Here is a 26,930-nt window from a genome sequence, read left to right on the forward strand (position 1 = left end):
CATGTATTTCGAGATTTATTATATTGTTTTTCATGTAGACATAAAGTCCATAAAAATGATTTATAAGTTGAATTTTTTCATATTTTTTATGGGCATTTTTCGGATGTTAAAATATATAGCTTTCCACATAAAATTAGAATTTTCTGACAAACGAGAGATTTATTATGAATTTTTAAAGCATCAAAAACTCAAAAAGGAAAAAACTATGAAAATCTCAACTTAGAAATTGAATTTAGTGTTGATTGTTTGTGGAGATGCCTATAAAAATACATAGAAAGAATCTGCAAAGTTTCATAGCATTTCAAAGACGTCTCGATTTATTTTAATTTTTCAATCAAAACGTATAAAATTACAATTTGTTTCAAGTAAACATATACTTGTAAGTCAAATTTTGTTCCCTAATTCTACAGGCATGTTATAACATCATAAAAATCTTCACAGTAACATTTTAGAGTTTATAAACAATAGAGGTTATAGCAAAGCATTGTTTAGGTTTGCTGTTATGGCCAATTAATGTGCCATAAACAATTCAACATATGTGGTTTTACTTTTAGATAGTTCAGAGTTTCAGTACCATAGAAACCGTAGACTCGTTCCAGTTCAGAGTTTCAGTACCATAGAAACCGTAGACTCGTTCCAAGTCTTTGCAAGAAAATTGGCACAAGGAATGCATCAATATCAAATCCAATAATAGGGAAATATGAAAATTTGCATATAATATTATATCGAATTAAATACTGCAGCTACTTTTTTTCTTTTTCTTTATAATTATTATATCTCAGGTGTCGACGGATATCTTTTACTAAGGATTCAAATCTTAGGCCATCATGTTCTGAGAATCTAGTTCTTAAAAAAAAAAATTGAAAACTTTTTTCCGCTAGAACCAACCGTTGATGCTACAACTTGTTTTGTAAGCAAATAAAAAGTACTCCATCCGTTTTTAATTATAAGCAAATTTTACTTTTTAGATTCATTCAATTAATGATGTATGTGGTTGATAATATGGACCACATACATCATTAATTGAATGAAACTAAAAAGTCAAATTTGCTTATAATTAGTAACAGAGGGAGTATGTCAAAGAGTCCCGTAAGTGTAGCTCAGTTGGTAGCTACCAGGGATAATTTGTGCAGGGGTCCGGGTTCGAACCCCGGATTCCCCACTTCTCCATACATAATGTGTGTGAATCTAGCCACTAGACTACTTGACAAAAAAAAGTATGTCAGAGAATTTTTAAAATACACCGCACAATAATTGATCTATTTTATCATTTTACAATTCACACATTAAGAATATATATATATATATATATATATATATATATATATACAAGAATTCTTGTTTTTACTGGCGGAAATAATCCCTCAGTAACGCCAAAAATCCCTCAGTAATATGTATTACTGGCGGATGAGTCCCTCAGTAATATGAGCGTCAGTAATGTTACTGGCGGAATTTTCCCTCAGTAATGGGGAGGTAGTTTTGACAAAACATTACTGAGGGATTATTCCGCCAGTAATTACTGACGGATTGCAATCCGTCAGTAATTACTGGTGACGGATTGCAATCCGTCAGTAATTACTGGCGGAATAATCCCTCAGTAATGCTTTGTCAAAACTACCTCTCCATTACTGAGGGAAAATTCCGCCAGTAATGTTTATACAGATTTGCATTAGTGACGAAAAATTCCGCCAGTAATGTAATGGACCTTTTTTTGTTGTGATCCCTTCCTACTTTTTAATTCTAATTAAAGAAATAAAAGTAATTCAACAGAAATAAATAAAAGAAATAAAATTTTAATTTAACAAGACACAAATTAGTTAATCAATATATCATAATATTTGTACAATCCTTAAATAGTTTTCGTAAAAAATCATAAATATTTAAATAATATTCATACAATCTATAAAACTAACATAATAAGCTAATGATCATAATATTCAACACTCTTTTTTGAAATTTTCTTTACGCCGCTCCAACTCTGCAGCAGCCTGAAAACAAACAAGATATCCATTACATATGGCTAATTTTCTTGTCATCACTCTTTTTTGGGGTTTCTTCTCAAGTGGTTAATTGGTTCTGTAGCAGAACAATAACAGATACCAAGCCCCACATAATGCCATTGATTGTTTACTCCCACAATTTGTGATGATCAGGAAATAAGAGTTGCATTATGATAAATTTGTGCATTTAGTCTAGCCTAAAGACCCAAAGTGAATCATATACCTTTAGTTGGATTTTCAGAAGCATCCTTGACTGAGATCTTCATGATACTAAATGTAAGAGAGGCCAACAAAGATCTTACCTGCAGGAAATTCCAATGATGCACTTTCAGCATACAGGAGATTATTTTTATATGCAAAAATAACCCATACAAATAATCCATAATAACCTGGTCAGAGCATTTATATATGGGATTTGATACATCTGACCACCTCCATTCACTATTACCACCTTCCTTCTCAACAAAGGTTCCATACTTGACTTGAGGAACATCTACTGGACTGCTAGAAACCGCATATAGTTGAAACAAGTTAGACTGAAGTAACACATCATACTCCAAAAATATAGAACAAAGATAAATGAGCGTTTAAAGTTACCAGCAAAAATATTGTTCCCATGCAGCGTAAGCAGACTCCACGAGAAATTTGAGTCCGCAGGGCTAACAACATTTTAAACACATGTAGCATAACAGAATTGAAAAATCTAGCCAAATGTACAAGAAGATAAGAAGCAAAGCAAAAGATATAGCAGTAGTTAGCACAGTTATCAACAAAACAAACATTTAGTTCCACAATAAAAACATCATCTTCTCTAAAGACTAATCCACAAGAAGATAAGAAGCAAAGCAAAAGATATAGCAGTAGTTAGCACAGTTATCAACAAAACAAACATCGAGTTCCAAAACTAAACAATCATCGACAAAAAGGGATTTGGATCCTATGCAACAAGTTCTTTATTGTTGAGAGATTAGTGGTTGGGATTTGTGAAACTCATTGTTACTTTGACATATTATCAAGTCCAAATTGGGTTTTCTACTACATGTGAGGATTCTATATGTGAAGAAAAGGAGCAGATTTTCACCTTAATTAGCAATTGGTAACCAAATCACGTGGCTGGGATTGAACTAAACGGAGGTGTTTAGTATATACATAGGGATCAAATTTTGATTGAACATCAAACTAAAAAATGAAATAAGTCACATTAAGCTAAAACTGAGTCATAGACATAGGGCTAAAATTTTGAGTAGTTTAGTGTTTTCATGTCCATAACAGAACCAATAAACTTAAGATTTGACCCTAACTAATAAGCCATCATGTTGTGCTCTAGTATAGGCTATTTTAGAACTTAATGTTCAAACCTGGGATTGGAATCCTATCTGAATGTGCTCTTATTGAAGAGAAAACTATTCTATTATATATAATATATACTAGATTTCTTCATTCCACTAACCTTAATTTGTCTTGTGATTGAACCAAACATATTGCACAGATTAAATACATGGAAACAAATGGTGTACTGTTTCTTGGCGCTTAGACGCCTTTTTCTGTTTCCAATACATATATTTTGTCATCCAAAACAAAAAATACATGGAAACAAACATGTTTACAAAATGTGGCCCTTTGAATAACTGAACTCAATTTAAGTCTCCTAGTTGCAAATTTACCAAATATGTGGCCCTTTGAATCACTGAACCCAATTTAAGTCTCCTGGTTGCAAATAGACACCTAATAAGAATCACAATTGACTTGCTTGTTCAAATTTCAAACCATAGAGGCTTTTGATCCCAAACCTTTAGTTACAAATTTAGAATACACGAAACATAGCAGCAAAGTTTGAGATCAATTGAACTTGCCTAACTCAATTATTAACAAAATGTTTGTCAAATGTTCGCTCTTCTATTTTATTTTAGTGTAATTCAGACTTAACTATCTTAAACTCTAGTAGAGTTTCCATCATTTCATGACATGACAGCCAAGAGAGGAAGAAACATGAAACTGTAACTATACTTCGTTAACACTTTTTTATAAATATCAATCAATAGAAAGAGATTTGGAGAAGATGAGAACCAAAGCAAAATCTATAGCAGCATTTAGCACAATTAACAACAAAACAAACATCATGTTCCAAAACTAAACAACCATTAACAGAAAGGGATTTGGATCCCCGACAGCTAGTTCTCTATTGCTGCCCCTGCTGCACCAAGTCTGTGACCTTAATTGACATCCAGAAGAAAGTTGTATCTAAAATCAGTAGGAAATTGATTGTGAGTGTTTAACGAAATCGGTTCCAATGTTTTTCTCTAAAAGTTCTTTATGTGACTTTTCTCTTATATCTCAGCCACTTATTTAATCCAACGGCCAATAATGGTTCATCGGGGGCATCATTAGAGAACTTGGCTGCTAGAACTTGGTTGTTGAGGATCCAACTTGAACATAAAGACATAAATAACAAAAACATACCAGAAGCAGTTGGAACTAAAGCATTACCACTAGTGCATAGAAACTGAGTTGCGTTTCGATCTTTGTGGATCTTGTTCAGAAAGGTTGTAGCTTCATCATTCAAACAATACAAAAACATCATGAGCAAACAATCCAAACAACATTCAACTAATTTTCTGATTATTTCTTTACCAATAACAAAGATTAAAGTGACTAAATTTTACCTTAAAAAAGTGAAGTATGCGAGCTGAAGTGTGAACGACGGCGAAACCCGACATTGCACAGAACTGAGAACACAAAACATAAATCAAGAAATTAACACAAAATCACTCAAATCAACCAAAAAGGCACATAATTTTAAAAAATTAAATTTTAAAAAAAAAATTAACTGAGAGACAAAGAGGATGGTGCTTCAGCGGGGGTTAACTCTTAACCCTTCTCAACTGAGATTTTTGCGCGTACCACCAGGAGGCATGGGATCATCACTTGAAAGTTAATGAAAGTTGAATGAGGCATGAGAACAGAGGCGTGAAATCATCACCTTAAAGTTAGATTTCTACAAATTTGGGAATGAAATTGAGTTAGATTTCTACAGATTTATACACACCATATCTTCTTTCGAATTAGAGAATGGGTAATAAGATTGAGGGATGAAATTGAGAACTAAGATTTTTCTGAGGAATGAAATTGGAAGTTGAGGGATGAATTAGAGAAGTGGAACCGAGATTGAGGGTTTTGCGATTGTAGAGAGACAACCGAGACTGAAGATTGAGGAATGAAAAAAAGTTGCGAATGAAATTGTGGATTTAGGGTTTCTTGTAGTGAATATTACCGGCGGAATTTGTGCATTATCGACGGATTCGAATGCAACAATATTACTGGCGGATATGTTGCATTACTGGCGGAATATTTAATCCGTTATACTATTACTGTCGGGTTTATATCCCTCAGTAACGCAAAGGCACATTATTGGCGGATCTATTGCATTACTGGCGGAATATTTAATCCGTTATACTATTACTCTCGGACTTATATCCCTCAGTAACGCAAAGGCATGTGCGTTTACATTATTGGCGGAATATTTCCGCCAATAATACATCGTAGGTTCTTTATTGATATTACTGGCGGATTTATCCGTCAGTAACGTTATTGAGGGTTTTTTTAATGTTACTGAAGGTTTATTCCGCCAGTAATTACTGGGGGCCTAAATCCCTCAGTAATGCAATTTTGAATTGGTTAGTAATATTGGGAATTCTTGTAGTGTGTGTGTGTGTGTATATATATATATATATATATATATATATATATATATATATATATATATATATATATATATATATAGTTCCGTAAGTGTAGCTCAGTTGGTAGCTATCAGGGATAATTTGTGCAGGGGCTGGGGTTCGAACCCCGGATTTCCCACTTCTCCACACATAATGTCTGTGAATCTAGTCACTAGACTACTTGACAAAAAAAAAAGAATAAGAATATATATATTCTCTAAATATATATTCTCTAAAATACCCTTCACCAATATTAATTGAGCGTATTTCATGAATGATCCATTATATATAACTAGTATAGTGACCCGTGCCAAGCACGGGGAAATAAAAAACTTTTTTAATCAAATTTATAGTTTTTATATTATGTTATCTTAAAGTTATAAGTGTGGTTATAATTTAAATTTGACATGGAAAAATATATCATCTTAATTTTGTATATATTTTGAAATATTTAAACATTGCACATAACGATTAAAGTATTTAGATTTATATTTATACTAATTATTTGTAGTATAAGATGTACTCATTTTTAAACTTAGCATATGTAATATTTTTGCAAAAATACGCTGACGTACTGTATGTTATTATTTGTTGACATAACGTATTTTATTAATCATAAAAACTAAAAAATTTGTATTTTTTTATATAATAGTCAGTGTCAGATGTATACACCTAGTCTGTGAATGCAAACGTTAAATTTTTTACGGGTGTGTATAAATATAGTTTGGGATACAGAAACGCCGATTGTTATTTGTTTTTATTTTTTACAAAACCAATGGTCTAATGTAAATATTGTATTTTAGGGTAACAACGATGAAAAAAAAAAGTTCTGCGCATTGTTATACCTGAAAAGTGCATCAATTAAAAGTCAATGACAGGAGGATCTACTTATATAGAAATTGCATGTCATGTAATGACCAGTACGCCTAGGGATGGCAATGGGTACCCCATGGGTAGGGTACTATAGTACCCATCTCCATACCCGCGTTTGTAAAAAATGTCCGTACCCGAACTCGTACCCATGTGGGCAACAACTTTAATACCCTTCCCCATACCCTTTGGGCATCTAAGTGGCCATTACCCGCACTTTAACTATGAAAAGACAATAAAAAAACATCACAATTGAAATAAAACTACGATCCAAAAAATTTCAAATAAGTTAAGCAGTTTTTAGTCTCAGGTTTAGGCTTAAATACCTAAATAAATTAATTAATTGTACACTAAAAGTAAATAAATTATTTATCATATTATATAAATTCGTATATGTGGGTTGCGGGGCTGTGTAGTATAACACCCTTACCCGTATCCGTACCCATTTAAATCTGTGGATATTACCCGGACCCGTGCCCAGACCCATGAAAGCGGGGTTTTATCCTACCCGTTGTCGGTATTTTTTGCGGGTACCCACCGGGCCTGGGTCCAATTGTCATCCCTACGCTTTACAAAGAAATTAAAAAAAAATGACTTCCAAACAATACGCAACTTTAGTTTTCTAAACTATAGCAACAACAATTCTAAAACATAACCAATGATCATACTTTTTGAAAAACTTCACGATACACAACATTTGTGGTCTCCTTGCAAACATTATTATTTTCATCCAAGATAAGCAGCTTAAAACCTTTTCTAGAAGTAACTCGAGACACAGCGACATAGAGTTGTCCATGCGTGAACACGGCTTTAGGAAGATAAACTCCCAATAGAGATAAAAATTGACCCTGACTTTTATTTATTGTCATTGCAAAACAAAGCGTCAATGGAAATTGCTTGCGCCTGAATTTGAAGGGTAGTCCTGGATCACTCAGAATAAGATTCATCATAGGAATGAATACCCTGGTACCTGCCCTTTTTCCTGTAATTATGATAGCAACTATCGTGCTCTTCCCTAGATTTGTAACTGTCAGCCTCGTACCATAACACAGTCCATTGGCCTGATCGATGTTTCTCATCAGCATAACTGGACATCCTACCCTTAGTTTCAACCGGTGATTTGGAATTCCAAAGCTCTTAATACGTTAAGAAATTCCGTTGTGAACCACTCGCTCTAGACATCAGAATTTTCGCCTGATCGACAAACAGAATCAGAGCTTAAATACTCTTTCTCTTCACCTAGAATTAGTGACATAATATATTCGTTAACATGGGAAATTAGCATAGTGTTTTCCCTGTGCTAAGTTTTTCCCCCCTAGTATGATACCCGTGCTAAGCATGGGAAATTAGCGTAACGATAAAATTTTAATAACAGAAATATTATTTTAAATAAATTTGAAAAGTAAATGACACAAAAAAATATCTCTCGAGCAAAATTAGTGTACATTTAAGTTATTTGTCATATAAGTCAGCATAAATTTAAAGTGAAGTTTGTATAAATTATAAAGTTAATTGTAATATTGTCTATTTTTTGTAAAAGGAAGTATTATATAATTGTATTAACGTATGTCATTGAAAGTTGCCTCATTTAGTAAGTAGTTGAATCACTTGCAAGGTCGTGGGTTCAACTCATGTTGTCAATGCGAGAACCTCTTTTATGAGTGATTGTAAGTAACTTTGTAAGCGCTAATCCTTGAGGTGTATCTTGACCCATAAGAGCCTCAAGAGCTCAACTCACAAAAACTAATATGTAACAAAAAAAAAATATGCAAAATCTATGAGGTTAAAAAATGTCTATCTTTCTTTCACCATTTTCATTTGCATTGTTGTCACCGCCTTTAATTGAAAGTATCCATTTTCCAAACTTTACAATTTCTTCGTGCTCTGCTAATACAATATATGCCCCCAAACTCATATTCACAGTAAGTCTCGACATAATGCAGTTTTCATATAGAATGGGTGAATTAATTGAAGAAACAACAATATCATGTCACGATCTTTTCCTGATTACAGGCAATGTCTGTCCGAAATCGCCACCTAAAACTATTATGATTCCACCAAACTGGTGATACTTATTGTGATGATCTATTTTTTACATGATGTTATGTACTCCATGGCCAACTACTCAAAAATAACAGTGGTGCATCATTGATGCATCATCCCAATTAATAAGTTTAATTGACAAAGTAGTTTTTCCCTAGGACTATCCTTTTTCATGGTTAACATTGATGACTTCTTAATCTCAATCATGATTGTAAATAATGAGTGTCGAGCTCTTTCACCCAGTAATGATAGAGCTACAATATCGTCGGAAGCAACGTTCAAAAAATTATCCCTTTAGATCTAACAGCTGCATGCATTTCCATATAAATGTTTTCCTAATATACCACCATAACTATATATAAAAAATAAATCACTGCTTCCAGAAAGAACAGACTTCGTGATCTTATCATATACACATCTAAGTTCGTAATTCAACATAAATTGTAGATCCTCATGTGTCTTTGCCGATTCAACTTTGTCATACTTAGCTCATCAACAATAAGCTTATTCATGAAGGTTGGCATATCATCAGTGTTTCGTCATGACATATATTTAAATTTTTTAAGCAACATTTTGTTTAGTAGATGGAGCTTTTCAATATCGATTAAACATAAATTTTTCAAATAATTGTGACGGATCGAAGATCTACAAATTATATATAAAATTTGAAAAATTAATTTTAAAAATGTATATACAAAAATGAATGATAAAAAAGTGTAAAAATACATATGAATAGAAATAACCATTAATTTGCAACTGCTTCCTCCTTTCATACATAATCTCGTATAACAATAGTTGTCATGTGGCATCCCATACAACATTAGTGTTGCTTCCTCTATTCATATGGAATATCATCTAACAATAGTTGCCACGTTGCATCCCATGCAACACTAATGTGTGTCATTATGCTTAAAGTTAACAGAGTCAAAAATAACGTACACAATTGTTGATCCAAACCCAAAACACTTGATTCTGTAATTCAATATATAAACACTTTACCATCTTCAAGTAATCTCAAAGGATAATATGTTTCTGGGAAGGTGTCATGTGTAAGACCATCAACTATTTTTATGCATTTGTATTTCATGCAACCTTTTTGAATGATTAATAGTATCCTCATGTAGTATAGTTCACTTACACATGTGAGCGTATAACCAAGTCTTGCAATACAATATTTTTACATGGATGTCATTGTTTATTGTCCTTAATATCTATAAATCTCGTTGGAAATTCAACATATATTAGGTCTCGACCCTATTCATATTGACAATTTCCACGAAACCAAATAGGAAACCTAATGGATGCTTGTTCATTATACCCCATAATTAACTTAATGTCGCGATTATCTCCAAATTAAAAACACCGTTCATTATGCAAATTTTTCGACTTAAGGACAATATTCCATTTTTGGTGCATATCAAAAGAAAATATTCTTCAAATAGCCTCGTAGAGTGAAATATATCAACTATCATAGAACTGATTTATTTCATCCACTGGCTTAAATTTGTCATGATTTTCACCATCAACTTGCATCTTTATTGTTGCCTTATCAGGACCTTAGTTCACATAATTAAAAAGGTACTTAATGGAGTTAGACTTGTTACGATATTCCATGTTAAGATAGCATTCTTACATAATCATAATTAAAAAGGTACTTAATGGAGTTAGACTTGTTACGACTATCTAACTTGACAATCAGTTTCTTAATATTATCCCAAAATCGTGATACTTATATTTAGGTTAACCATCTTCATCTATCGTGGCAGTTTCTTGAAATCTCTTAGGATAATATTTTGAAAATCGGCCATCTTTCATGCGAGGAGATTTATGTCTAGCATAACCACATGACCCATGCATCATATACAAAGAAACAACATCAGTCAATCTTGGATAAAGTGTACCATCAGACAACTCATCCAATTTGCAAAGAAGAGTCTTATGTATCGTATTGTAAAACTCAACAGATACGTGGTCAATCCTATCAACATCTGCATAAAAAAATCAAATATTATATATTCAACCTATAATAGAAGTCAACCTCATAGAGTTGGATAAAAAATTACAATAGTTGATTATATGTTACTTCAAGTCATTACCATTCCGTTGGAACGAACCATCTCAGCACAAGGTTTTTGAAAAAATATTTCATGACATGTCATATATGACAAAAGTTGCATTCTAAGAATTAAAAACTTGAAGAAATAATACCTCTAACTTCACATTGTACATGTGTCGATTTAAATTTTAATATAATAAATTGAAAGTGTTTACATATTTTATAACATATTTATAGCATCATATCATATTTATAACATAATGTGTGTGAATCTAGCCACTAGGCTACTTGACCAAAAAAAGTATGTCAGAGAATTTTTAAAATACACCGCACAATAATTGATCTATTTTATCATTTTACAATTCACACATTAAGAATATATATATATATATATATATATATATATATATATATATATATATATATATAGTTCCGTAAGTGTAGCTCAGTTGGTAGCTATCAGGGATAATTTGTGCAGGGGCTGGGGTTCGAACCACGGATTCCCCACTTCTCCACACATAATGTCTGTGAATCTAGTCACTAGACTACTTGACAAAAAAAAAAGAATAAGAATATATATATTCTCTAAATATATATTCTCTAAAATACCCTTCACCAATATTAATTGAGCGGTATTTCATGAATGATCCATTATATATAATTGAGTTATTTGGGTTTGTTTATATTTGAGATGATAATATAGTTTATTTAACCAAGTAATTGGACTCAACCAGTTAACGAGCTACACTAAAGGACCAATTATAATTATAAAGAAAAAAACAATTTTTGGATGGACTTTACTTATTTCTCGATCAAACTTCGAATTACTAGGGGCTTCTTTTCTTATAAACTAAAGGTTAACACAAAAAAAAAAAAAAAAAATAGAAGCTTTTTGTCAACCTTTTTTTTTTTTGTGTGCATATATGTTCAAGATCGGATAGCGCAATTTATGACTTATTTATTTTACAACACTGTCTTGACTCTAAGGCTGTCAATTTCAAACATTTAATTTAGACAATGAACCGTGTTTTGAAAATTATATCATAGCGACCTTTTTCTAAATTGTCATGAATCTTGATCATTATTATTTATACAGTATCATTTATGTATATTGTATTATAAAGGAGATATATATGATTAGCAAATAGCAGCAGCATAAAACGAAGAAACAGAAACAAAGATATATAACTTACACAAACCAAAAAATTACTTGCCATTTTGTTCTATATCCTCTAGTGTGATGATGGCAAGCACAAGAATCGTCTTTGGATATTATGTTATTCCTCTCCTCTTTCTTTTTGCATCAACTCAGTGTGTAGTTATGAGCCTTGATGTTAGCACTCTTTGCATTAAAGAAGAGAGGGTGGCACTCCTTAACATAAAAAAAGATCTCAACGATCCTTCCAATTGCCTTTCTTCATGGGTTGGTAAAGATTGCTGTAACTGGATTGGTATAGAATGTGACAATCACACAGGTAACATTCTTAAGCTTGATCTCCAGTACCTTCATATCTGCTCCACAGATGTATTTTTACAGTCTCCCTTGGGAGGTAAGATAAATCCTTCATTACTTGACTTGAAACATTTGAGTCACTTGGACTTAAGCTATAATGATTTCAAAGGAGTTCCCATTCCTGAATTTATTGGTTCTCTCAATACGCTCAATTACCTTGATTTATCCCATGCAAATTTTTCTGGAATGGTCCCTCATCATCTCGGAAATTTGTCAAATTTGCATCATCTTGATGTCTCTGGCCCAAGTATAAGCTGGACACTTTCAGACATAGGTTCGCTCACTACGGGACTTTGGGTCAGAGACATAACCTGGCTCTCTACCTTGTCTTTGCTTCAATATCTTAACATGGACTTCGTTAACATCACCGACTCACCACGTGAGTTGTTTGGAGCTGTTAATAAGATGCCATCTCTAATAGAGTTGCATTTGTCCTTTTGCAATCTTGTTGCACTGCCTCCATCTTCACCCTTTTTAAATATTTCATCACTTTATGTGCTTGACCTCTCTAGGAATATTTATGATTCCTCAATACCTCCCTGGTTGTTCAACATCAGTACCCTCACACAACTTACTCTTTCTTATTCATCTCTAAGAGGTTTCTTTCCTTCTATGCTTGGGAGATGGAATCTCTACAATCTTCAGAATCTAGACCTATCATTTAATGATTTAACCATTGATATAACTCAAGTGATGGAGGCCTTGTCTTGTAGCAACCAAAGCCTGGAGGTTCTAGATTTGAATTATAATCAACTAACTGGGAAATTGCCTCATTCATTAGGAAAACTTACTAGTTTGCGTCAGCTTGACATTTCTAACAACCTCTTGACCTCACACATAGGTATCTCGGGTCCTATACCAGCATCTATAGGAAATTTATCAAATCTAGAATTTTTGTATTTGAGAAACAACATGATGAATGGGACAATTCCTGAAAGCATTGGTAAACTAACCAATTTGCAGTTTCTAGACCTACTTGAGAATCATTGGGAAGGTACTATGACAAATATTCATTTCCATAATCTCACAAACCTACTCAGTTTATCCGTGTCATCTAAACAAAACTCATTTGCTTTGAAAGTGACAAATGATTGGATTCCAACTTTTAAGGATTTGTATCATGTTGAAATTTCTGGTTGTCGAGTTGGCCCAACATTTCCTAACTGGTTTAGAGACCTAAATTCCTTGACTGATATATTCCTAGAAAGTGCTGGAATTTCTGAGGAGATACCTCACTGGCTTTACAATATGTCCTCCCAAATTTCGAAGCTAGATCTTTCTCACAACAAAATAAGTGGTTACTTACCCAAAAAAATGAACATCACTTCCTCAAATTTATCTTTGGTTGACTTTTCTTACAACCAGTTGAAGGGTTCAGTGCCACTTTGGTCTGGTGTGAGTGCTCTATACCTAAGGAATAACTTGTTATCCGGGACAGTACCAGCCAATATTGGCGAAGAAATGTCACATTTGGAATACTTGGATCTATCAGATAACTACCTAAATGGGAGAATTCCAATATCCTTAAATAAGATTCAAGATTTGAATTATCTTGATATATCTAACAATCATCTGATAGGGGAAATCCCGGAGATTTGGAAGGGTATGCAGAGTTTACAAATTATTGATCTATCTAATAACAGTTTGTCAGGTGGAATTCCAACATCAATATGCTCATCCCCTTTACTCTTTATCCTAGAATTGAGCAACAACCATCTCTCTGCAGATTTGTCTTCAGCCTTGCAAAACTGTACTCCCTTGAAAAGTCTCTCGCTTGAAAACAATAGGTTTTTTGGGTCTATACCAAAAGAGATAAACCTTCCTTTACTTTCAGAGTTATTGTTACGAGGAAATTCATTAACAGGAAGCATTCCTGAAGAGTTGTGTCACTTACCTTCCCTCCATTTATTGGATCTTGCAGAAAACAATTTCTCTGGATCAATACCAGCATGTTTGGGTGATATACTCGGTTTCAAATTGCCACAACAAAATTACTCTTTAGGTTTGCTTTATTCATTTGAAGATTTGAGTATTCTATCATACACAAAGCACACAAATTTGGTCATAAATGGAAGAGTGGTCAAATACTTGAAGCAAATGCAGGTGCATTCCATAATAGATCTCTCGAAGAATAATCTTTCTGGAGAGATACCAGAGAAGATAACACAACTGATTCACTTAGGTGCTCTGAATTTGTCCTGGAATCAGCTTACTGGAAATATACCCAACAACATTGGATCATTAAGAGATTTAGAAAATCTTGACCTTTCACATAACAATCTTTCAGGTCCAATCCCTGCAAGCATGGCTTCCATGACATTCTTGAGCTATTTGAACTTGTCATACAACAACCTCTCTGGACAAATTCCGATGGCTAATCAGTTTGCCACCTTCAATGAACCCTCAATTTATGAAGGCAACCCGGGACTTTGTGGGGAACCTTTGCCAACTAACTGCTCATCATTGTCACCTGGAAATGGAGAGCAAGACAAAAAACATGAAGATGGTGCAGATGAAGATGACAACAATGAAAGATTGGGATTATATGCAAGCATAGCTGTCGGGTATATCACTGGCTTCTGGATTGTGTGTGGAAGCTTGATGTTAAAGAGGTCTTGGAGACATGCTTATTTCAATTTTGTATATGACACCAGAGATAAACTTCTGGTTTTGATGGCGCTTAATTTAGCGCGTCTAAAGCGTAGATTTGGATTGGAAAGGAACTGATGTTTCAGTACGTGGTGTCTTTTGTTTGAACTTTGTAATCGTTCTTAGTTATATTTTGCTTCTGTCGATTTTTCAAATTTGTGTGTGGTACATGTGGTAACTCTTGGGTGAAGTACGTACACAATGTTTGTTTACAAGTTATTATATAGTAGGCTATTTAAGTTCCAACTTTCACCATTCACATGTTATTATCTGCTATTAAGATGTTAGGATTAAATCCTACAGTAGATAATTGTATGCATGCCTTTAGTCCAAATTGATTTCTGTTTAATCATCTTGTTACAGATCACCAGTCTTAACATCAAACAATGAAGCATGAGCACACATATCATACATACATTTGTGAAGTACACAAACACAAGCAAAGATTGAAAAGTGAATGAAAAAACAGAACATTACCTTGAATTGAGAAAGAAGGGGATTTAGCCAGAAAGCGCCAATAATTCAATCAATAAGAGGGTCGATGAGCCAAGGATGGTCGTCATGGCAACATGATCCGTACCCGAGCTTGATGTGGAAATTGGAAAACCCGAATTCACTGATATTAGGTTGTTGGCGGAGCAATTTGAATTGGTTTAGAGACAAAAATAAAAATATGGCTTTAAATTAGATAAGAGATACATGCCTAACCAAACTTCATAGATATCATTTTATTCTAAAAAAAAAAAAATAATAATATTAAATATACTTATATTCTTCGGTTTGATTTGATTTTGAAAAGGGAAATGTTAACCGGTGCCCGGGGCACTGGTTAAGGGTCAAATATAGTAGGATTTGCATTGAGAGATGTGTAATCAGTGCATTAAAAGCTGAAAAGGTATGTTTTTTTATTTAAAATTTTCTCTTTTGGCTTCCTTAACCAGTGCCCCGGAGGCACCGGTTAACATGACCTTTTGAAAAATCAACTCAAATTCATATCTGAACAGTGGTAATCATTTCTTCAAAAAAAAAAACAGTGGTAATCACAAAATGAAAATGAAGTCTAAACACGTATTCAATAATATTTTAGTTTTGTATGGTTTTTGAATCTATATGTGGTTTCATTTTAAATTAGTTTGGATTTTTTTTATCAAAGCGAGAGAAAAATATTGCAAAAAAATTATCTTGCTTATATTAAAATTACATTTGTATCTCTTAAATTAAAAGCCTTTAAATAAACAAATTAAATTGATGTGATTATTTTACATTTCAGGTGAAATATTATATATCAAATAAATTAATTTTTGTTGATTGAAATATTTTTTATGAAAAGGACAAAAGGGAGTACTATATATGCACCAATCTCAAATTACTATATTCTCCACTTTAAATTTATTTATGATAATGTTTATTTGTATTTTTTTAATTTGTACTATGTGAAATAATCAAATTCTAATTTATTTTTTTTTAAAGAAATCTAAACATTAGTTTCACTACACTTTTCTAAATACAGTAGAAACTCTTTAAATTAATACTCGGTAAATTAATAAACTCTCTAAAATAATAAATTTGTCCGGTCCCGACTTCGGCCAAGGTAAAAAATTGAAAAACTCGATATAATAATAAGATAATAATTTTTCGGGAGATCCCTTTATAATTTTCGGTCCCAAGAAAATCATAAATTAATAATTCATAGAAACTGAAAAAAAATACATTGAACACATTTGTTCCTCTTATTTACATTTACTGTACTTCAAAAGTCATTATTGATTTCCAATGCATATGAACACAGTAGTTACTAATTTACGTTGAGTCCCAAGATTCGCTGCAACGTAATTCTAAGAGGCATAGACTAATTTGCCTTTTTGTTTGGTATGTACAGTATAATTACTTAAAAACTCTTTAAATTAATAATTATTAATTTATCGATAAATTAATAACTCTCTAAATTAATAAATTTCTCCACATTATTAATTTATAGAGTTTTAACTGTATACATAAGAAATGAATAAATAAATGATAAAAGACTTATATAAAGTGGCCAACTTCAACAGTCCTTAGGCTCTTAGCTAGTGACGAGTTCCAAGTGAAACTCCTAACAGATGGCAACACATTCCACTACACAGAGCCACCTAAACAACGTTGCATGTCCACGTGGAACCAAAACCACGCTTCACTCACTCTTTTCTCCATGCAACTTGTTTTGTTCCTCTTCTTATAATAAAACCAACATACGCAAAGCATATGAAAGTAGACACAAAAAAACTCAAAGAAAACATCAATGGCATCCACAGACAAGTCACCAAACCCAACACCAGCAAAGGGTTCAGATCCAACACCCGGAGAAGCAATGACAATGGAACAACACTTTGTGGACAAGAGTGCAATGATGGTTCAAAGTTTCAAGCCCATAAACCAAATGAGTCAGCATGTGTGTACCTTTGCTATGTACAGTCATGACATGTCTCGCCAGATTGAAACTCATCACTACTGTTCAAGACTCACTGAACAGTTTCTACAGTGTGCTGTTTATGATTCTGATGACCCTAATAAAGGACGTCTTATAGGTGTTGAGTATATCATTTCTGATGATATCTTTGAAACTTTGCCTCCTGAGGAACAGAAGCTTTGGCATTCTCATGCTTATGAGGTTTTTTCAAGCTTCAACTAGTTAATACTACAATTTATGGACATTCCAACGTCTACAACACTAATACACTCATACATATGGTTGCATCAATTATTTCACTGTCGTGTCTAGTGCCGTGGTGTCTGTGTCACACTTCATAGAATTGCAATTTTGTGAATAATTTTGATTGTAGAAAATTGTTGAGGGATATTAATTTGGATGGTGCAGATAAAATCAGGTCTGTGGGTGAATCCTAGAGTTCCAGAGATGATTGGGAGGCCTGAGCTAGAAAGTCTTGCCAAAACTTATGGAAAATTTTGGTGTACGTGGCAGGTTGACCGAGGTATAATGGAACAGGTTTTTGTTTCTATTTTCATATTTCTTTTTATAGAAAAACCAACAACATTTTCTGAATAAAAATTGGTTACAAACTTGTGTCTAGAACTGATCACTTGTCATTTTACTAAAATTTGTTTGTAATGCTATAACGAGAGCAAAAGATAGTGCTAATGCATGTAATTAAACTCAACATATTTGAGAACCATCATATTTTCTGCTTTATCTGTTATAATGTTTGTTAAATGTACTAATAATGTGGGTTGTTATGTAATGTTTTAACGTTGGAAAATTTATATGAAAATTGTAAATGCAGGGGACAGGCTTCCATTGGGTGCACCAGCCCTTATGATGTCACCACAAGCGGTGAGTCCAGGATTAGTGAGGCCAGATATCTTGCATAAGAGGGACTCCAAATACAAAATTTCCTCAGAGAGCCTTAAAAGCTCGTGGATTGAGATTCCAGAACCAGAGATGATCCACCCAATGGCTGACTATTGGAAGCAGCATGGCAAAGGTTTTGTCATTGACTTTGAAGAAACTGTGATGAAAAAGAGGGCTCCTTTTCCTTGAGCATAAGTAGATATAGCTATATATATGTAATCTTGAGTGAATAAAGCATATTATTATATATGCTTATAGATTAATAAGGGGGATAAGCTTAATAAATATGTTAAGTGTTTGGCTATGCAGCCTTAATTACTGGTTCATATTTGACTGTTTGTGTATGATAATTTAATCAAAATTGGTGACATTGTACAATCAAAATTGAAGAATCAAACCATAGAAATTTACCAGGACTAATGAACCTGAGTGTGTTTGGATAGAGGATTTGAAAATTCAAGGGAATTTGAAATTCTAAGGAAGCAACTCTTGTATAGCAGAGATTACAAATCATTGATTTATCCCACAACATTCTGTCAGGTGGAATTCCAACTTCCATATGCTCAATGCCTTCACTATCTATCCTAGAATTGAGCAACAACAATCTCTCTGCAGATTTGTCTTCGGTCTTTCAAAATTGTACCGGGCTGAAAACACTCTCGCTAGAAAACAACAGGTTTTTTGGGTCTTTACCAAATGAGATAACCAAAAACATTCCTTTGCTTGCAGAGTTAATGTTGAGAGGAAACACACTCACTGGAAGCATTCCTGAAGAGCTATGTTTTCTACCTTTCCTCCATTTGTTGGTTCTTGCAGAAAATAATATCTCAGGATCCATACCAGCATGTTTGGGTGATGTGCATGGCTTCAAATTGCCGCAAACTTACTTTGTTTATTTGATGTATTCAATCACTTTTTCGGGATATATACCTTACACAAGGCACATAGAGCTGGTCTTAAAAGGAAGAACAACTAAGTACATAAACCAATCACTCTAAGAATAATCTTTCTGAAGAGATACCAGAGAACATAACACAGCTGATTCACTTAGGTGCCCTGAATTTGTCCTGGAATCAGCTAACTGGTGACATACCCGGCAATATTGGATTATTAAAAGATTTAGAAAGCCTTGACCTTTCACAATACCATCTTTCAGGTCCAATCCCCCCAAGCATGGCTTCGATGACATTCTTGAGCCATTTGAATTTGTCATACAACAATCTTTCTGAACAAATTCCGGTGGCTAATCAGTTTGGCACCTTCAATGAGCCATCAATTTATGTGGGAAACCCAGGGCTTTGTGGGCATCCTTTACCAACTAATTGCTCATCATTGTCACCTGGAAATGGTGATCAAGAAAGGAAACATGAAGATGATGTTGATGGAGATCATGACAATGAAAGCTTGGGATTATATGCAAGCATAGCTATCGGGTATATTACTGGCTTCTGGATTGTGTGTGGAAGCTTGGTGTTAAAGAGGTCTTGGAGACATGCATATTTCAATTTTGTATATGACATGAGAAATAAACTTCTGGTTTTGATGGCAGTTAACTTAGCACGTCTAAAGCGTGTGTTTGGATTGGAAAGGAACTGATACCGTAGTACATCTATTTATTGTCTCTGTTGGTTGAGCTTTGCACTCGATCATCGCTATTATACTTTTCATGTGCGGATTGCTTAAATTAGTGTGTGATGTTGATGTATGTGGACTGGTGACTCTTAGTGAAGTACACAGTGCATGTTTACAAGTTATATAGTAGGCTATTCAAGTTTTCACTATATCAATTAACACCAAGTATTTCAAAGAATACAATGTTGACTAGAAGGGACAGTTTTTGATAACTATAGTTGGACTTGATAAAAAAATCAGCATATACATTAAATATTGGTCAGATACATACACAATTCTAGAACAAAGAAACAGTACATACATTGTCAAGAGGGAAAACAGGGCAGGGAAAGTCATAGGCTGGTACCTCCATGATTCGTCGGCGAAGCAATTGAGAGTTCATTCCAATCATATTCCAGATATTGAAACCCTGAAGATTAAGACTTAACAGTTGTAAATATCACCAAAACACACATGCTATAAGTATTAGCTTATGTTATTTGGTACTTCAAAGTACAGAAAGAGCAAAATAATAATCAAATTGATGTTATAAAGCTTATGTCAAGAAAAAGAAACACCTCCATGAGTTTCCACTTGATACTTGAAGATAAACGTGTGTACACATAAATAAGTGGATTTTGGAAGTGACAATTTTAGGGTCTGTTTCACAAGTACAATAAGTTAATTGATAGCTGTTAAACTATAGCTTATAACTATATAAGTTCCTATGACTAAAATAGACTTGTTCGGTATCCATCGATTGTATAGTGTTTTTTGATAAGTAGCTTACAACTCTCCCGTAAGTGTAGCTCAGTTGATAGCTACCAGGGACAATGTTTGCAAGGGCCGGGGTTCGAACCCCGGATTCCCCACTTCTCCACACTTTAAAAGTATGTGATCTAGCCACTAGGCTATTGAACCAAAAAAAAAAAAGCAGCTTACAACTTATCATTTTTTTTCTCTTTTCAATTTTACTCTTGTCATCTTAATTGAAAAAAAATTAATATTATTTAAACATAATTTTTTTGTCATTTCATATTTTAAGCTAATTCAACCGCCAAATTTACTAAACAGTACAAATTCAATCAATTGGCTTATCCGCACCAACTACCAACTAGCTTAGCAAATATCCTTTATAAGTTCTTCCGCTACAAACTAACTTATCAAATATCCGCTATTTTAGCCTTAACAATATTTGTAAAAAATAGCGGAAATATCATTGTAAAATATTTATCAAATATTAAAAAAATCTATATGTAACTCCCAAGTCCAAGACAAATTTACCAGTTTAAATATGAAAATGTACAGAAATTAAGGATATAATTTCCAGAATTTGCATAGGTAAGTTATGTTCCATAATACTCCTTCCGTTTTAAAATGAGTGTCGCTTTAGCCAAAAAAATGTGTTTCAAAATGAATGTCACTTTCAGTTTCCAATGCAATAATAACATTTTCTTTTCAATTGTATCCTCCAATTAATACTCTGCACACTACTTCCAAAGTATTACTTTTAAAACTAACCAATAGTTAATAAGGATAATTTGGTAAAATAATCATTCTCTTTCTTTTAATCATTGCATTTCTTAATATGCGTGTAAACACCTAAAACGACACTCATTTTGAAAAGGAGGGAGTACTAATTTTGAAATTGAGAAGGTTAATCTTCTACTTTCAATTCACAACAATAACTGAATAAAATCACAATTACATTTACATGGGAAGTGTAAAATAATTTCGTTAACAAACTGACCGATTCGCTATATCTCCACCGGAAGTTGATTCCCAGTTGTAGTTCCTTTTCTTCGCAATCCCTAATTAAAGGAAGACAATGTCGATTCATTTGGTTTGATTAATGGCGGGAAAATTAGTTAATTAATCCTTATTCTTTGATATAATTAATGAATATATGCACTTGTTTTCATATTTTCATATTTTAGATCATTTTTAGTTGACTAGCTACAACGATATGAAATAAATTATAGGCTAAAGTGCAATTTTTTCACCTCTAACTTTCAAAAACTTGCAATTTTGGCCCCCTAAGTGCAGAAACTACAATTTTGGCCCCTTAAGATTTAGCCTCTTTGCATCTTTGGTCCTTTTGGCCTTTGACCAGTCAATGCCTACGTGGCACGCCACGTGTGTAATTATTTAATTAAAAAAACATAAAATTATTTTTTAAATTAAATAAATGAAAAATTAAATTAAAAAATAAAAGGGTTAATTATGTTTTTGGTCCCTACAAAATTGCGACCTTGTAAGTTTAGTCCTTACTTAATTTTAATAGTATTTTTAATCCCTACAAAAAAATTCTGCACTCAATATTAGTCCTTACTCAATCCAAATTTGTTTAATTTATGCTTAAACTCTTAAGTTTTTCAACAATTTTTTACAGGCGTGTTAAGAACGTTATTAAAAGGTTCTCCGAAAAAATATCGCAAAAATTTGATTTCTATATTTTTGTTACTTATATCTTAAACTTTTGTCGTTTTAAAAAATTCATATTTAATTTATTTCAGGTTAAAAATTATAGATTTTAGTAAATGAACCTTTCATAGTGTTCTAAACTTGTATAAAAAGAATCGTTAAAAAATTTAAGAGTTTAAGGATAATTAAACAAAATTTATTTTAGCAGTGACTAAAATTATAAGTAATTTTTTTTTGTATGGATTAAAAATGCTATTAAAATTAAGTAAGGACTAAACTTACAAGGTCGCAATTTTGTAGGGACCAAAAACATAATTAACCCAAAATTAAAAAAAACATAAAAAAATTAAAAAATAAAATTTAAATCTCAATCTTTTATTTCTTCTTCATCTTCATTTCTTCCTCTCAATCCCAATCCTACCAAAAAAATAAATAAATGAACAACATGTGATGCATAGAAGGGTAAGAACACATATTCATCATAAATTGGAACAATCATAATACTCCCTCTGGTCCTATTTACAAGAGAAAGTTGACTTTTTAGATACATTGAATAATTTATGTATCTAGTCAAGAATCTAAACCAAATACATAAATTATTTAATGTATCTAAAAAATTAATTGTCTCTTACCGGAGGGAGTATTTCACAATTCCAATTTCTCCGATCTAGTCCTATACAGATTCGAGAATTTCCAAAACTTGCTCAAACGCTTCTTCAACGACCTGGAGTTAGAATTCAGGTTACAAGTCTTTCACGGCGGTCTTCGACGGCGGCGTAGTCAGATTTGCGACGGTGGTACAGAAATATGGTGATGGTAATCAGATTTGCAGCGACGGTGTTACAGATTTGCGGTGTAATCAGATTTGGAGCTAGAACAGACGCCGACGGTGCTGGTGAAATTAGAAATACGGTGCTGTGCTGGGTTCCATTGGCCGCTTCACTGCACTCCCTGCACAATCCATCGATCGTCTGAATATTATCAGCTCGGATGTGCTCTTCATTGATTACTCTTCCCAAGCGTCTTCTGTTGTTGAAGCCATCTCAAAGTCTCTCACACAACAAACTTCTGTCGCAATTATCGACGATGATGGTTTGGAAGTGAGAGAGAGTGTGTTTGTTGCAAGTTGTTATTGTTGTTGAGGATGATGTTGTTAGAAGCATAAGATTTCCATGTTGTTTAGATGATGAGGAAGGAAGAAAGAAGATGTAATTTCAGATTGTTTAGAGAAAGGAAGGAAGAAGATGTCATTCCATTACTTTGTTTATATTTGGGTTTTATTTTTTATTTTTTTTCTGATTCTTTTATTTATTTTTTAATTTAATTTTTCATTTATTTAATTTAAAAAATGATTATATGAGTTTTTTAATTTTTTTAATAAAATAATTACACACGTGGCATGCCACGTAGACGTTGACCGGTCAAAATTGGCCAAAAGGACCAAAGATGCAAATGGGCTAAATCTTACGGGGCCAAAATTGTAGTTTTTGTACTTAGGGGGCCAAAATTGCAAGTTTTTGAAAGTTAGGGGGGAAAAGTGCACTTTAGCCTAAATTATAACTTGATCTAAGAGATTTTAGTCATATTTTAATTAAGTTGTGATATTTTTTTGTTATTTATTATCTTTTTGTTGTTAAAGTGCGGGTAATGAGCGCAGGGTACGGACTCTTAGATGTACATAGGGTATGGGGACGGACAACAAAAGGCTCAGATATGGAATTTTTTTATAAATGCGTATCAGGATGGACACTATAATACCTTGTCCAAATGGTACACATTATCATCCCTAATGCTCTCATTACATGTTTGAAGAAAAATTATTTTACATCCATATTACATCTTTATTAAACTCTTAAATATATAATAGCGTGGTTAACTTGTTATGACTTTATTACTACTCTGTTTCTTTTGAATAATTGAAACTTAGCCCCGAAAGGCCTCTGTCCTCGTTGTTCATCCTTTGATCAGTTTAATTCTTCTACTGCATTAGAGACAATACAACCTCGAAGAATCCTAGGCCACTCTCTAGGATTTATGTTTGTTGAGTTCTTCAACAATAATGACCCTTGTGATTGGCCCAAGCCTGGCCTTACCTCGCTCGACTCCAAAATATTTTATGTTAGAGCATGGTGGTCTTGGAGAAATAGAAATCTCGACTTGCTTCTCAAATTCTTTGATCCCAATCTAACGTCTAACCATTGAGTCTAGAAACTTGTTTTCCACTTTGAATTCTTGCTTCCATCACACACCGACAACTAACGTCCAGGAAAGATGGATCTAATGGAAATCATATAATCACATCTTCACGATTATCAATATTGATGGCAGATATTTTGGTAATCCCATAAGAGCGGGTTGTAGAAGCTTACTTCACCTTCCTTGCGAAACTTGGATTACCAGTTTCTCAGGCTGCATTGCAGACGCCATTGATATCCTTCTAGTTGAGTCTCATGTTATTCATTTGGTGGCTTTCGTTGGCTATAGAGATGAACTTCCAAGATGTTACTTGTTATTCGAACTCTTATCATTGTGTTAACGTTCTCAAGGACTCAACTCCTATATACAACAAATATAAAACTTCGATTCAAGACATCAAGGATCTTCTCAATCCTAACTAGATCATATCCATTGCTCACACACTTCATTAACGTAATATATGTGTTGACTTCTTAGAAAAAGTTTGAACTTCTTCCCCCTCTTATCTAATGATTCACACCTCTTCTCGTCCATGTTTATCAGACCTCCTAGCAGTAGATTTTGTGAAAACTAAGTTATGTGGATTGAAATATTTTTTACTTAGAAAAGCTTTAGCCTTGTAACCCAAAAAAATATACATACATTAGCTCAATGAAGAAAGTGGTACCCACACTATCTTGAGCTCGATAACTTCAAAGTGAAGGCGCTCGATAACTTGATTAACACTTACTAGGCTAGTATGTATCTCCTGTGTTATCGTGTGTGCCAACAACAACTGATCATATGTATGAAATATATACGATTACAAATAATTTGCATTGAATGGACTACCACCCAATTTTTAATCTCGACACATTATTCCTCCAAAATACCATGCAACATACTCATGTCATACACTCATTCATTTTGCCACAATTGTGGCAAAATGAGAATTTATCTAAGGAAGATGCGACTTTATTTTGTTGTGTGTTATCGGGGGTATCTGAATGAGGTAATTCATTTTTAAGTTTATGTTGTTTAGAGAGCAAAAACTATACTTAATAATTGGCAAGATATACGTATGATTTGTAATACATATTGTGCACAATTGCGACGAGAAGTGGATCATAATTGGCAAGATATACGTATGATTTGTAATACATATTGTGCACAATTGCGACGAGAAGATCAAACTAGCTAAAAGAAGATTTAAATGCATTAAATTTATAAATAATAATAAAGTAGTAGTAATTTTTTGTGAAAGCGTATAAATTAGTGGTTCTAAATTTACTCCTCCTCCTTCCCCACCCCGAGCTAATGCTTCCATTTTTTTCAAATTATTTTGAAACAGCTTCCAATTTTTTCTTTTAAGCATAATGCTTCCTCTTATTATAGGGCCTACGTCAAAAAAATAACTCCGTTTAGAGACGATCCGATTCAATCTACTCTCATTTTCTCTTGGTAAAAAAAGAAAGGTTTAAATGTTTGTCATTGGTCCATGCACTTTTATCAAATTTTGGAATTGGTCCTGCACTTATTTTTGTTTGGCATTGGTCCCTGCACTTTGTAAAAATATTGGTATTGGTCCCTCCGTTAACTTTCTGTTAAAAAAACACAAAACTAACAGAGTGCCACGTGGCCCAATCATTTCACACCACATGACAACAATACCAATATTTTTACAAAGTGCAGGGACCAATACCAATATTTTTACAAAGTGCAGGGACCAATATCAATAGTTTTGTGTTTTTTTTAATAGAAAGTTAACAGAATGACCAATACCAATATTTTTACAAAGTGCAGGGACCAATTCCAAACAAAAAAAAAGTGTAGGGACCAATGTCAAAAATCTTATAAAAATGCAGGGACTAAAGAGATATTTAAACCAAAAAGAAACTACGATAACAGACAAATGATATTTCAACGTCCCCACCATAGTAAAGCGTATTTTTGGGCTAAACATAAACACCAGACAAAAAACAACAAAATTTCAATGCTGCAGTGTCACCATAATTTCTAAATACAGAAAGAAAATACATATTGAAATTACAAAACAAAAAGTTTTGTTTAGACCAGTTAAAAAAACTGTCATCCATCGAGTGCGGATTTTTAATTTCATAGAGTAAACAAATATTTTTTTTTTTTTGAAAGAGAGTAAACAAATATATTTAAAAACTAAATTAAATAATCCAACGACCCATTCCAAAATTTATTTAAAAAGACGACCAAATAAAAAATCAAACCGAAAAATGATATATTTCAGAAAAATACTGTTGAGATTATAGTATCTATCTTAATCCATTCGTCGGCAAGCAAGCCGCCACAGCGTATGTTAGTCAACTTATCCATACACTACGCCGCGTTGTTGTTTCAATCACTCTGACCTGGCAACACACGTCACGCGCTTAAATCAACGCGTATATCCCACCACTTCCTCTTCCTTCTCCAAAAACTTAAAAAAAAAAAAAAAAAAAAAACACTCTTAAACAAACCTTAAAACATACGTTCGCTAAAACTTGTTCAC

The 26,930-nt window shown here is 33.2% G+C and overlaps 1 protein-coding gene, 2 long non-coding RNA genes and 1 pseudogene across 10 annotated transcripts; 2 read left to right on the plus strand and 2 right to left on the minus strand.

Moving 5' to 3' along the window:
• Positions 1–1,817: 1,817 nt before the first annotated feature.
• LOC146944194 (uncharacterized) lies at positions 1,818–5,288 on the minus strand. Of its 7 annotated transcripts, none has more exons than XR_015025876.1 (7): positions 4,902–5,288; positions 4,664–4,726; positions 4,461–4,550; positions 2,598–2,703; positions 2,390–2,504; positions 2,224–2,302; positions 1,818–1,988 (listed from the first exon to the last, which is right to left on the minus strand). It is a non-coding gene; the product is annotated as an uncharacterized LOC146944194 (long non-coding RNA). The 7 variants fall into 7 exon arrangements; XR_015025871.1 differs by having other exon boundaries at positions 4,829–5,288; XR_015025874.1 differs by having other exon boundaries at positions 2,390–2,501; positions 4,488–4,550; positions 4,829–5,287.
• A 6,452-nt stretch (positions 5,289–11,740) lies between these two features.
• Positions 11,741–15,551, minus strand: LOC146944195 (uncharacterized). Its single transcript, XR_015025877.1, has 2 exons — positions 15,328–15,551; positions 11,741–14,671 (listed from the first exon to the last, which is right to left on the minus strand). It is a non-coding gene; the product is annotated as an uncharacterized LOC146944195 (long non-coding RNA).
• Positions 11,760–19,950, plus strand: LOC146944196 (receptor-like protein EIX2; annotated as a pseudogene). The gene is made up of 2 exons (XR_015025869.1): positions 11,760–13,852; positions 18,737–19,950. The product of XR_015025869.1 is annotated as a receptor-like protein EIX2 (transcript).
• On the plus strand, positions 17,093–18,511 carry LOC146944197 (oil body-associated protein 2A-like). Its single transcript, XM_085742589.1, has 3 exons — positions 17,093–17,497; positions 17,705–17,819; positions 18,129–18,511. The coding sequence occupies exons 1-3, from the start codon at positions 17,129–17,131 to the stop codon at positions 18,383–18,385; spliced, it is 741 nt and encodes a 246-aa protein (XP_085598715.1). The 5' UTR covers positions 17,093–17,128; the 3' UTR covers positions 18,386–18,511.
• Positions 19,951–26,930: the final 6,980 nt, after the last annotated feature.

Source organism: Medicago sativa, chromosome 2 (genome assembly GCF_051527215.1).
Source record: "Medicago sativa cultivar Bolivia chromosome 2, Bolivia_mono, whole genome shotgun sequence".
NCBI classification, from domain to species: Eukaryota; Viridiplantae; Streptophyta; class Magnoliopsida; order Fabales; family Fabaceae; genus Medicago; species Medicago sativa.

Bases quoted from the DNA above. Each gene is read 5' to 3' on its own strand.
- LOC146944197 (XM_085742589.1), top strand. From the start codon at position 17,129: ATGGCATCCACAGACAAGTCACCAAACCCAACACCAGCAAAGGGTTCA. The intron at 17,498-17,704 runs GTTTTTTCAAGC...TGGATGGTGCAG, and splicing joins GGCATTCTCATGCTTATGAG to ATAAAATCAGGTCTGTGGGT. The intron at 17,820-18,128 runs GTATAATGGAAC...TTGTAAATGCAG, and splicing joins TACGTGGCAGGTTGACCGAG to GGGACAGGCTTCCATTGGGT.